Genomic DNA, 12,957 nt, shown 5'->3' with positions numbered 1-12,957 from the left:
CCAACATCACCAAAATAATAACACTATTATTATATGAATACCAAAAGATATATAGATCATATATGAAGTACACACGCGCACACATATAGTTTACAATTCATATTCTTCAATCAACAATACTATATATCGATGTTATGTAAGAATTTCCGCCCTTCTTGAAGGATCCACACACACTCCATATATGGGGTATACCAGAACCGATCATTCTCAATGAATTTGAAGATTTTTTCTTTTTTTTCTTGGTTGGTGATAGCCATTATGCCGAAAAAAGAAAAAAATCGGCCATTTTTTCCATTTCTTTTACGCTTGCTCATCAAAAAGACTCGGAAAGAAGAAAAAATTCATATGAATTGGACATTTTGAAGATTCTATATTGCAAAATAGATTTCAGTTTGTTGTTGTTGTTGTATACAAAACCTATGTGGTTTGATGTACGGCCTGATGTTATCGGCAACTTGTCAGGATGAGATTTATGCTTTTCGATTGGAATCTTCGACATTCATTTGTGGCATCGAAATTTTTTTTGGTTTGATCAATGATATTTTTGTTCTGAGCCTTGAGTTTATTTTCAATGAACTTGAAATAAAAGTTGCAGGTATTTAATTTCAATTTATGAAAGTACTACCATCTGTTAACTAAGAAAAAAACTATGATTATCGGACACAATTTCATTTCTTTTTGGCAATTTTTAATTTTAATAATTATTATATTATATTATCACACAAAAAAGAACGATTAATAATCGAAAAAAAATTCAATAAAAACTAGATATTTAAAAAATGAAATCGATTATCATCAATCTGATCATCCATATTATTATGATGATGTTTCACCATCACGTGAATCTTTTATTGTCGTTGTTTTGATTATATTTCGTTGTATGACTCGTTTTTGCAGCATTAGATGTGGAAAAAGTTCTATGGTTGCAAACAAACAAAAACAGAGAGAGAGAGAGAAAAAAAAAATTATTGAATAAATTAGCAAAATTCGAAAAAAAACCTTTGGATAATCGAAGAGCATTAGTGGCGGCATTCATTTCAGCTTCCTGTATACTATGACCTTTTCCAGTGGCTAATCGATCATCACGAAAATAGACGGCAACCTCATAGATTCGTGTGTTCGTTGGACCTTTACTATCAATGACCCTAAAGTTGGAAAAGAATCAAATTGAAATTAAAGTTTCATTTTCTAGGAAAAAAAACTATGTACTTATAAGTAGGAATATCTGGTTCCCCACAATCGGCCGATCGTAATGTTAGACAACATTGTTGTAGTTTTGATTTCGGGTCATTCCAATCTTGATTCATAATGAATTGTTCTAATCGTGGAAAGAAACAAACCTCACAAAATGTACGACAATAATCAATACCTTTATCCACGTAAAGTGCACCAATAAATGCTTCCAATAAATCAGCACGATCTTTTGTTTTTAATTCGGATTTTATCGAATTATATTGTGTCATATCGATAATGCCCAGATCATCACAAACAACCGACTGTGTCTTGTTATTGACTAATGAACTACGTAATAATGATAAATGTCCTTCGTGATGATCGGGAAAATATTTATAAAGATATTCGGATGCAATTAATTGTAGAACAGTATCACCGAGAAATTCCATTCGTTGATTTGAACCCAATGTTAGGTTATTATAGCCAACACTACGATGTGTGAATGCACGTGCCAACAGTCGGATATGTTGAAATTCGATACCAGTCATTTGTTCGAATTTTGCCAATTCCTGAAGACGATTTACCTTATCAATTAGATGACGATCACCATTCGGATACTGTATCTGTATTGGATGGCGTGGATAATTCACCCATATCTTGTGCAATAATCCAGATTGTTCATCATCACCATCAAATAATGTAGAGGAAAAAACGCGATCAGCAACATCGATACCGCCATCAAGAAATAATGCACCCATGAATGCTTCAAAACAATTGGCCATTGCATGTCTTAGTTCAAGATCATGACATAGATCTGATCCATGAGCGTAAAGCATAAATTTTTCCAATTGTAATTTACGTGCCAATACGGCCAGATGTTGATTCTGTACCAATGCAGCACGATATGTTGCAAGGCCACCTTCTTCCAGATCGGGAAATAGAAAATAAAGATGAATAGATGTTAGAAATTCGACGACAGCATCGCCCAGAAATTCTAGACGCTCATTATGGTTGATATTCGAAACGGTCTCCTCATTACACCCGAACCGTGACATAATATTGATCAACATGTTAATGCCTCGCTTACGGGTATTCATGAAATGTACCTTTCGGTCACCATATTCAAGATAACGTAAACCACAATTGGTCAACGTATTACGGGCATGATCCGGATTTGTACCGAAATTTTCTCTATAAGAAGGATGTGTAAGTGAAAGTTGCAACAATGATCGATCATTGAATGTATATCCAATGATCTTTTCGAGATGTTGCAAGGAATAATGAAATCTTAAATGACTAATTAATACGGGAATGATCAATGAATGTTGAACAATGTCACATTGCAGACCTGTACAATAGAATCCTTTACTACTAACTACCACTGTTACATCACGTTTTAGATCACTTTTTGATCGCATTTCCTGTAGTTTTTCTTCTTTTTGCAATAGGATTTCTTTATCATCATATGTAACTTTTTCCTTGTTGGCCAATAGATGACGATATTTCACATAATCACGCCATGCTTTCTGATATTTAGGATTTCCAGCATAACTTAATTGCGGTGGACGAATTCCAAAGTGAACAATTACGGGAAATTTATCATCATCATCATCACGACTTTGATCGGCATTTCGATTATTATCGTCATCAACGATATCATCTTTTTCACGGTCAACTTGATCGACACGTATCGAACATGGTTTCATTGATGGACATGTGATCAGATATCCTTTATGTTTCGTTGCAAATGTATTCCATTCATGTATGGTCATACGAGAATAGTGGTCTAATTTTGAGTCATCAATTAATGGTTGAGATTTTCGATACAAATATTCGAGTACCAAACTCATTGAAAGTAATTCTTTACCATCATTTTCTAGTAGACGAACAAATCTTGGCATGAAATGGAAACGATTACAACCATTATCATCATCTTTAGCTTTAACATTAAGATCGACCAATTCTAATAGTTCCAAGAAAATATAATCAAACATAAGATCAAGATCACCGACACAAAAATTTTGTGGAAAATCATCTTCAACGAATGTAATTTCATAGCCAATATTATAGCGTATAATTTTACATGATGGAAATGAATTCGGTATCGGAAAATGTGAGAATAATGAATAGCCTTCGAAATAATAAATATGATCATCATGTTTGATTTTCGTTGGTGCATTGGCGAGAAAATTAATTTTCGGATTAATCGATACAACATAATGATAAAGCCGATGACGATTATTCGTATTTGGATCGCATGGAGGTAAATGTCCTTCACCTAAATATATACCATGTCGGATGCCACTACGTTGTGCTTTCAAACTACAACGACATAATAGGCCATCATTCATCTATTTGTGGTTACAAAAACAAAAAATTATTTGTTAATAGAATCATTTGTGTTAAAAGCAACATTGAAAATCATCTACTTCACCGGGTTCATTATACCAAAGTTCTTCATGTAATCGATATGGATGAGACTTTTTCCTCTCCAATTCTTTCATTGAACTATTTTCATTTTCATCATCGGAATCATCACTGAAATCACTACTATCATCAAAATCACTTTCATCGCTTGCACATGAATATCCGCATTTATCTAATTGTGGGTGGGAGAAAAATTTAAATTTGAACAAAATTTTTGAATAATAAATAGCTTACCATGATGATGTTTATGTGCTTTCAGTTTGATTTTTCGTTTTGGAAAACTAAACGCTGGTTTTAATGATCGAAAACGTTCGGCACGTGATAGAATTTCATTTTTGAATTTATCTCTAAGATCGATCAATTGTTGTGTGCCTTCAATAGTTTGAATGATTTCATCTTTATCAACAATCAACGGTTTTTGTTTATAATAAGGTTCTAATGGTGTTGATCGTTTATAAATGATTTTTTTCGAGTAAATTTGATCCATTATTTCTTGAATTTTATTTTTATTCATGTATTTTTCATCATCATCATCATCGCCACCACCATTATTAAAACGATTAGATCTTGTTCGAGTGTCATCATTTTTATAACGATCAAATGATGATGATCGATTATTATTTCGTTTTTCATCATCTCGATGACTATAAGATTTGGATACAATATGATGATGTCTATTATTATTATGAATACAATTTTGGTTTTTGATCACATTCGTGGTACTGGAATTTGAACATGGAGTTTGTGGTCGTATAACATTGTTAGGATTATTTTCAATGATTGTTGTTGTCGTTGTCGTAGTCATTCGATTGAAAGCAGGCAGTGGTGGCGGTGGCGGCAATATTCTTGCCATTGGTGGAATAGATGTTGTTGATGGTGGAATAAATGGTGGTGGTGGTGGTGGCCATTGTAATCCGAAAGGAGATGAAAAAGGAATCGGTGAAAACGAGAATGGATTTAAATGTGGAAATATGGCCATGTTGGGTGGAAATAATCCAATCGGATGAGTATGAGGAGGGATCGGTAGTGGATTGTTTAAAAAAGGAAAAATTAATTCATTCGAATTCGATGTTGTTATTGGTGGTACTGATGATTGATTGGAATTGATCGAAGTATTATTAGATTCATTCACTGTATTTGGACTAGCTAGTCGAATTTTTTTATTGTCCATGTTTTTTGTGTTTTTTTTTTTTGAAATTTTGGATATATTAAATTATCTACAAGCAGACTAAAATAATTCCACAAATCACAGTAAAAGATCCATCCAAATCATCATCATCACCATTTGAGAATTAAAATACATGCTGTGTGAATCCCGAAAAAATGGACAATCAATGTCGGAATAGTCTAACTAGTGTCAAAATATACTCAGTTACAACACACGCACAATATTCTTTGAAACGAATTTGTTGCTTGAATTTTTTGCCGGCTAAAAATCTTTGATTCATCAAATTTAAATTTTCATCTCAAAAAAATCATAATGGATAATGATACGGAGAAAAATTCATCTATTGTTATCGTGAGTATTGTTGTGAAAAAAGTTAAACTTTTATAATTCAATGAATTTATTTTTACACACACACACAGAGCGAAGAAGATCTGGCTCACGAAGAAGATATTCTCCGAAATTCTTATTCAATCAAACATTGGTTGCGTTATATTGATCATAAGAAAGAATCATCAAACAATGTTGTCAATTTATTATATGAAAGAGCTTTGAAATTAATGCCTGGTAGTTATAAACTATGGTATAGTTATCTTAAGCTTCGCGTTAAACAGACAAGTTCGTTATCAATATTTGATCCACTCGTAAAGGATTCGAATAATTGTTTTGAACGTTCATTGGTTTTTATGCATAAAATGCCACGAATATGGATCGAATATCTACAATTTTTAATTTCACAATGTGATTTGACCAAAACACGGCGAACATTTGATCGTGCATTACAAGCGTTACCAATCACTCAACATAATCGTATATGGCCATTATATTTAAAATTCGTTAAATCACATAATCTTCCCGAAACCTCGATTCGTGTTTATCGTCGTTATCTAATGTTATCGCCAGAAGAAGCTGAAGATTTTATCGATTATCTGATCTCGATAGAACGATGGGATGAAGCTGCATTGAAATTGACAGAAATTGTAAATGATGAACATTTCGTTTCTAAACAAGGTCGATCTAAACATCAACTATGGACAGAATTAGCCGAAATTCTATGCCGTCATCCGGGTGAAATTCATTCACTCAATGTTGATGTAATTATTCGTGAAGGCATAAAACGATATGTTGATCAACAAGGAAAACTATGGATTAGTTTAGCCGAATATTATACTCGTAGCGGTTTATTTGATAAAGCACGTGATATATTCGAAGAAGCATTGGCCAACATTAAAACTGTTCGTGATTTTTCACAAATTTTCGATGCTTACACACAAAGTGAAGAGAAATTGATTCAGATCCGTATGAATCAAGAGAATCTAAGTGAAGATGATGAAATTGAATTGGATTTACGAATGATACGATATGAAGATATCATCGAACGACGACCGTTATTATTGAACAATGTTGCATTGCGACAAAATCCACATAATGTTGAAGAATGGTTGAAAAGAGTTAAACTGTTGGAAAATAAACCAGCCGAGATTGTTGAAGTTTATAGTGATGCTGTACAAACTGTACAGGCAAAACAAGCAATCGGCAAGTATTATTTATTGTGGGTAAAATTTGCCCAATTCTATGAATCTAATGGCCAGCTTGAAGATGCAAGATTAATTTTCGAAAAAGCCGTCACAGTTGAATACGTAAAAGTTGAAGATCTGGCCAATGTTTGGTGTGAATGGGTAGAAATGGAAGTGCGTAATAACAATTTCGAAACGGCATTAAAATTAATGCAAAGAGCCGTTTCTATTCCAACTAGAAAAACATCATATTATGATCAATCCGAATCGGTACAGAACCGTTTATATAAATCATTGAAAATATGGTCAATGTATGCCGACTTGGAGGAAAGTTTTGGAACATTTGAATCAACAAAAGCAGTGTATGATAAAATAATTGAATTGAAAATCGTCACACCGCAAATAATCATAAATTATGGCCTTTTCCTCGAGGAAAACGGATACTTTGAAGAATCATTCAAAGCATATGAGAAAGGTATCGCATTGTTTCGATGGCCAAATGTTTTCGACATTTGGAATACATATCTAACGAAATTTCTACGACGATATAAAGGTTCCAAATTGGAACGTATACGAGATCTATTTGAACAATGTCTAGAATATTGTCCGGCAACATATTGTAAGCATTTCTTTTTCCTTTATGCTAAATGTGAAGAAGAATATGGTTTGGCTAGAAATGCAACCACTATTTATGATCGAGCAACGAAAAAAGTACCATCATCCGAACGAATGGAAGTATTCAATATTTTTATTCGTAAAGCAGCCGAAATGTTTGGCGTTACACATACGAGATCAATCTATGAGAAAGCAATCGAAATGTTGCCAGATGCTGAAGCACGTGAAATGTGTTTGAAATTTGCCGATCTCGAACGAAAATTGGGTGAAATTGACCGTGCACGTGCCATATATGCACATTGTAGCCAGATATGTGATCCACGTACGGCCACTACATTCTGGAATGCGTGGAAAGATTTTGAGATAAAACATGGAAATGAAGATACGGTACGAGAAATGCTTCGAATAAAACGTTCAGTGATGGCCACATTCAATACACAAGTTAATTTCATGTCCGCACAAATGATGGCTTCTGCTTTCCATCAACAGGATAAAGAACAGAATAACAAAATGAATGATTTGGAAAACATCGCTGCAGAAGCTAATCAACAGACAAAACAAGAGATTAAAAATGCCGTACAATTTGTCAAATCAGATTCAGCAACGAATAATGGTAATAAAATGAATGAAACCATCATCATTACCGATACAGCCAATCCAGATGAAATAAATCTGGATGACGATGAAGATTTGGATGCAGAACAAAGCGATGGTGATGAAGACGAAAATGGACAATCATCTAAAACTAAATTGACTGGTAATTATAATTAATTGGATTTTTTTTTATTTATTCAAAATCAACTTTGACATATTTTTTTTATTTAAATTTGAAACAGAAATTGAACAAAAAATGGTTCCAAAAGAAGTTTTTGGAGGTTTACGAAACGACGACGATGATGATTGATTATGATTATCACTTTTGTTTGAAAATTTCACCCAACTCATTGTATAGTAGCATAAATTTTTGCCGTTCTTCATCATTGGCGAAATGGATATTTTTCATTTTTTCAATAAACAAACGAAATTCTTTAATCAATTGTTCGTTTTTTACAACTGAAAGATTTTCATTTCTTCGAAAGAGATTAAAATGATCAAAAGATAATTCATCGATTGGAATGTCTTTGATTTCGGAATCGATATATTTGTATCGAGCTTCGAATGGTATAGAAAGTTCATCAGTTTTATACAATTGTTTCATATAAATTTCTTTTTCATCTTGTTGCAATGATTTTTTATCTTGATAATATTTGATTTGAAAAATGAGATATGTTTTGATTCGAGAATCTTTTAGGTTAGCCAAAATATTGGCGAATAATGGATTTTGGAAAATGTTTGGTAATGTGGCAAAATAATAAAGTTTGCTCACAAAATCGTTGTTGCATTCATCGAATAAAGCGACAATAACTTGATATAAATTAATGTTGAAAGATGATTTTTTATAGTTTTCATCTTTGGCATTGGCCAAAGCATTTAACAATTTCAAACAGCCAATGGAAAATTCCAACCGATATTGGGATAGTTGATTCGAAGAAAGCAACAGGTTTTTGATTTTAAACACTATACTATTGAAATTGGAATAACTCAAAAAGGTCTTGATATTGTTCAGAAGTCTTAGATGTAACAATGCATCATATTCGTTGGTTGAATTGAAGAAATTTTTAACCAATGAATAAATAATTGAATCATCGGGTTTTACGTCAATGAATTTTGTGTGATTATAAATTTTTTCATAGAGAACGCGCTTATTTTTCGGCACAATGATATCTTCAATCCTTGAAATCGAAATTATTCCAAATCATTAGATTGGTATGATGAGGACATGATTGATCTAATTTATCAAAATGAGCTTTATCAATGAATTTAAAAATACGTTTCGATAGATTCAACAAAATTTGATAGGTAAATTGCAAAACTTGCAGTATCGATTGATGTTCCGATGAGGCGGTTTTGACATCTTCAAACCAGATTTCACTCATTGTTTTGAACAAAACTTCAGCCATGTCCAATGCAAATGGTTTTGAAACTCGACACATGAAACAAATGATATCCGAGGCCATTAAAGCTTTGATTGGATCCGAAGAGAATAATTTATCAAATAAAAATTCTTCAGCTTCTTCGAATTGTTCTTCATTTAGTGTCAAAATGAAAGCGCAAAGTATGGATGCAACATAATCATAAAGACTAAATTTTCTTTGAAATTGAAAAAATTTGACAAAAATTAAAAAAAAAATTATTTCTCACATGCAGTTGGTTCAACTTACAAATCTTTATATTCGATAACTTCAGGATAGGCAAATGCTTCGGTTTGTTCACCGAAAAGTTTAAAAAAGAAAGAAAATATTGAAACAACTTCATCACCATCCCCATCCAATTGTTCTAAACCGACCCAACGATTAACCGATTCATGGTCAATCTTCATCAATCTTCGAATTAGATTTGTTATTCCAATGAGATAATCATCATTATAATGCATTGCATTCAAGATGTAACAGGGAAAATCATCACGATGACTTAATTCGAGAAGAGTTTCTTCATTATTGACATCATCATCCAAAAGTTTGAAAATGAGCTTATCATCAAGTTGAGTCGATGGAACACAATCTTCGATCTCACAATTGTCCTATAAAATGAAATTTTCTAAAAAAATAGTCTTTTTGTATTGAAAAAATACCTCAGAAAACAATTCAGAATCGGACATTTTTTGAAAAAACAATTAAATTTCTAACCAATTGCAGAGAAAAAACGCGCGTGAATCAATTTCATCATCGAATCGAATGTTTTTATTGTGAAACGTACTATATGAACGGTCAAACATAAGGTGGGGAAAAAAAGCTGCACGCGCGATTCACACACGCACGCAGACGGAACTGTTTTCTTTTCCTTTCACGTTTTCATCGTGTGTCTGTGTTTTTGTTTCGGCTTTCAAATTTGAACTTTTTTTAATTTTTTTTCAATAAAAATGGTTTGTGTCAATTTTTTTGATGAAAAAGAATTTTTAACGTGACTAATTTTCTGATATTTAGGCTGGTTTTGTCAAAGTCGTCAAGAACAAAGCTTATTTCAAACGTTTTCAGGTTAAATTCAAAAGGAGGCGAGGTATATAATAGTTTGATGATTTTCTTTAAAATTTTTAGTTGATTAATTGTATTTTTTTTGTTATTATTAATTAGAGGGCAAAACCGATTACTATGCTCGCCGTCGGTTGGTTGTTCAAGACAAGAACAAATACAATACACCGAAATATCGTTTGATTGTTCGATTCACAAACAAAGACATTATTTGTCAGATTGCCTACGCTAAAATTGAAGGTGATCAAATTGTTTGTGCTGCCTATGCTCATGAATTGCCACGTTATGGTATCAAAGTTGGTCTTACCAATTATGCTGCCGCTTATTGTACCGGGTTGTTGCTTGCTCGTCGGGTAATTTGTCAAAAATTGAATAAGAATTCAAGTTATCCAAATTTTTTTCCCAAATTTAGTTGCTTCAAAAATACAAACTTGACGGCATCTATAAAGGAACTGAAGAAGTGAATGGTGAACAATATACAGTGGAGAATATTGATGGCCAACCACGTTCTTTCCGTGCTTATTTGGATGTCGGTTTAGCACGTACAACAACTGGTGCACGTGTATTCGGTGTTATGAAAGGTGCAGCCGATGGTGGTATCGATATTCCTCATTCGACCAAACGTTTCCCTGGATATGATAATGAATCCAAAGAATTTAATGCTGAAGTTCATCGTAATCATATATTCGGTCAACATGTAGCCGAATATATGAAAAAACTTTTGGAAGAAGACGAAGAAGCATATAAACGACAATTTTCTCAATACATTAAACTTGGTATCACTAGCGATGAGGTATTTTTTTTTCTTTATTTCAATCAAAACAAAGCTTTATTGATTCTTATTTTTTTTATAAATAGCTTGAAAACATCTATGAAAAAGCTCATGAAGCAATCCGTAATGATCCATCACCACCGGCGAAGAAACAACGAACCAAACCATCGGATAAAACAAAGGTTAAAGTGTGGAAGGCCAAGAAACTTACATTGGCTGCACGTAAGAATAAAATTGAGCAAAGAAAACAAGCCGTTTTGGCTAAAATTAAAGGCGAATAATGATGAATGTAATTTGCATTACAATTTTTAATATTTCTGAATAATTTCCATTCATGAAAATAAATGATGATATAATTGAAACAAGAAACCAAAATTGGAACAAAATTTTTCTTTGCGTCAACAAAAGATGTGCATTATCATTCATTCATTTTTTCGGTCATTCCGTTGATGGTTTCCACATGATTGAATTTTTTTTTATTTTAAGGAAATTTTTCTCTTCCCAATGACAAAAAAAAAAATACCTCGACGATATGCAATCATGATTTTTTTCGGTAAAAAAAATGGAAAATTTTCCTAAAAACCCATTTTTATCTCTTTTCTCGTTTTTTATGTTTTATTATCGATTCAAATGAATCACATGGAAAAAAATGTTTTATTTGACATCATCATCAGTTGAATTCTTTCCTTTCCATTTTGTTTCTCCACGGTGGTTGTCGCCACCACCACCAATGTCAAGCTTTCGGGTCAAACAATAGACATTAGATACACACACACACACATCAGTGATAATAAAGAGACAATAATAATGACATATAAATATAATTATCATCATAAAGAATGTTAATCTCGTTAAAAATAAATGGATCAATCACCTGACTGTTTTTAGTGATATTTCAGTTATTCATTTCAATATTGTGTGGAAAAATTTCAATACAAATATTTGAATGAAAAACCAAATAATAAAATTGATGCATCATCACATTGTGGAGCGGTGGCTGGCGATCGAAAGGAAAATGATGGGGAAAACATGGTAATTATCTGAAAATCTGTAGAAAAATCCATTTAACAACAACAAAACAGATATATAAATTATAGGTCATTGTCGAATGTTTTTTCTTTGTTGTTGTTGTTGTTTGATTGCAGCAACAACCGATTTAATTTTTCCTTGTCAAATCACAGGTTTCAAGTGTAATTTTTAATTAAAAATCAATAACCATTTTGATGATGAATGGTTTTTCAATTTATTTGTAATAAAAAACAATAATAAAAAAAGAATGTACCTTAATAGGACTATAATTAATTTCGATGTATCATTCGTTGGACGGATGATAACGCCATTTGGAATGAAAGAATAATAAAAAAAACTATTCACATGTTTTGTTAATTAACCATAGATGTGTGTGTGTGTGTGTGTGTGTGTTTATGATAGTGACAGACACCTAATAACATGTAAATTGTCTAATATAGTATATACAAGGCACATTTGTGCCTAATTATTGTTAGATTATTTTTTTCAAAGTGTGCAACAATGATGAGATTATAGGTAATTACATTAAATGAATTGCTGATGCTGATTAAATTTTCGAAACAAAAGATTCAATGTAAAACACTCAATGTTGTTTATTATTTTCCATTCAATTAATGATTGATGCACTTGACATTGATTTTCAATTTGTTTTCAATATCATCATTAACAACAATGATTTATCCAATCAATCAATCAACAATTAATCGATTAAATTAATTTCAGAAAACAATAATGGCAATTATCAATGAAACAAACAAACAAACAAACAAACAACAATGTCGTAATGACCTGGATTTTTTCCAGAGAAAAAAATATCAATATCAAATCATAAAGGAATTTTTTTTATGAGATAAATATTCTTCGATTACAAAAAGTGAAAAAAAACAATCAATGTGTGTGAATGGCTCTATTCAAATCGAATAATATGGTCAACCGAATTTGATGAGATTGTATCGACCGGAGGAGAAGGGGATAGAAATTTCATATAATTTAATAGAAAAAAAATAATGATAAGGATCTGCCAATAGATTTTTTCTTTTTCTTTTTAACATTTTCAAAGGGCAAATTTTAAAACTGGCAGGTCAGCATACTTTTTTCGTTTTTTGTTGTTGTTGTTGTTATTCTTCACTTTATCACACAAGTGGGGAAAGGAGAGATTGAGAAGAAGGAAACAGTGGTGGAAAAAAAGAG

The 12,957-nt window shown here is 32.1% G+C and overlaps 4 protein-coding genes and 1 long non-coding RNA gene across 5 annotated transcripts; 3 read left to right on the top strand and 2 right to left on the bottom strand.

Annotated features, from left to right (window-relative positions):
- Positions 1 to 84: 84 nt before the first annotated feature.
- LOC124493200 (uncharacterized) lies at positions 85 to 3,839 on the top strand. Its single transcript, XR_012832316.1, has 3 exons — positions 85 to 595; positions 2,601 to 2,983; positions 3,054 to 3,839. It is a non-coding gene; the product is annotated as an uncharacterized LOC124493200 (long non-coding RNA).
- Positions 672 to 4,893, bottom strand: drosha (ribonuclease 3 drosha). The gene is made up of 5 exons (XM_047056262.2): positions 3,835 to 4,893; positions 3,603 to 3,772; positions 1,210 to 3,524; positions 1,000 to 1,145; positions 672 to 917 (listed from the first exon to the last, which is right to left on the bottom strand). Exons 1-5 carry the CDS (start codon positions 4,769 to 4,771, stop codon positions 817 to 819), a joined length of 3,669 nt encoding a protein of 1,222 aa, XP_046912218.2. The 5' UTR covers positions 4,772 to 4,893; the 3' UTR covers positions 672 to 816.
- A 60-nt stretch (positions 4,894 to 4,953) lies between these two features.
- On the top strand, positions 4,954 to 7,933 carry fand (Pre-mRNA-splicing factor SYF1 fand). The gene is made up of 3 exons (XM_047056265.2): positions 4,954 to 5,119; positions 5,188 to 7,654; positions 7,734 to 7,933. The coding sequence occupies exons 1-3, from the start codon at positions 5,081 to 5,083 to the stop codon at positions 7,799 to 7,801; spliced, it is 2,574 nt and encodes an 857-aa protein (XP_046912221.1). The 5' UTR covers positions 4,954 to 5,080; the 3' UTR covers positions 7,802 to 7,933.
- LOC124493192 (uncharacterized) lies at positions 7,016 to 9,771 on the bottom strand. Its single transcript, XM_075732446.1, has 4 exons — positions 9,694 to 9,771; positions 9,569 to 9,618; positions 9,159 to 9,517; positions 7,016 to 9,087 (listed from the first exon to the last, which is right to left on the bottom strand). The coding sequence occupies exons 2-4, from the start codon at positions 9,593 to 9,595 to the stop codon at positions 8,664 to 8,666; spliced, it is 810 nt and encodes a 269-aa protein (XP_075588561.1). The 5' UTR covers positions 9,596 to 9,618; positions 9,694 to 9,771; the 3' UTR covers positions 7,016 to 8,663.
- Positions 9,722 to 11,106, top strand: RpL5 (ribosomal protein L5). The gene is made up of 5 exons (XM_047056274.2): positions 9,722 to 9,859; positions 9,921 to 9,993; positions 10,068 to 10,318; positions 10,378 to 10,758; positions 10,824 to 11,106. Exons 1-5 carry the CDS (start codon positions 9,857 to 9,859, stop codon positions 11,016 to 11,018), a joined length of 903 nt encoding a protein of 300 aa, XP_046912230.1. The 5' UTR covers positions 9,722 to 9,856; the 3' UTR covers positions 11,019 to 11,106.
- The last annotated feature ends 1,851 nt before the right edge of the window (positions 11,107 to 12,957 follow it).

This window comes from Dermatophagoides farinae, chromosome 1, assembly GCF_024713945.1.
Source record: "Dermatophagoides farinae isolate YC_2012a chromosome 1, ASM2471394v1, whole genome shotgun sequence".
Lineage (NCBI taxonomy): Eukaryota > Metazoa > Arthropoda > Arachnida > Sarcoptiformes > Pyroglyphidae > Dermatophagoides > Dermatophagoides farinae.
The sequence above is the reverse complement of the archived record's forward strand: the minus strand, read 5'-3'. Positions and strand labels throughout refer to the sequence as shown.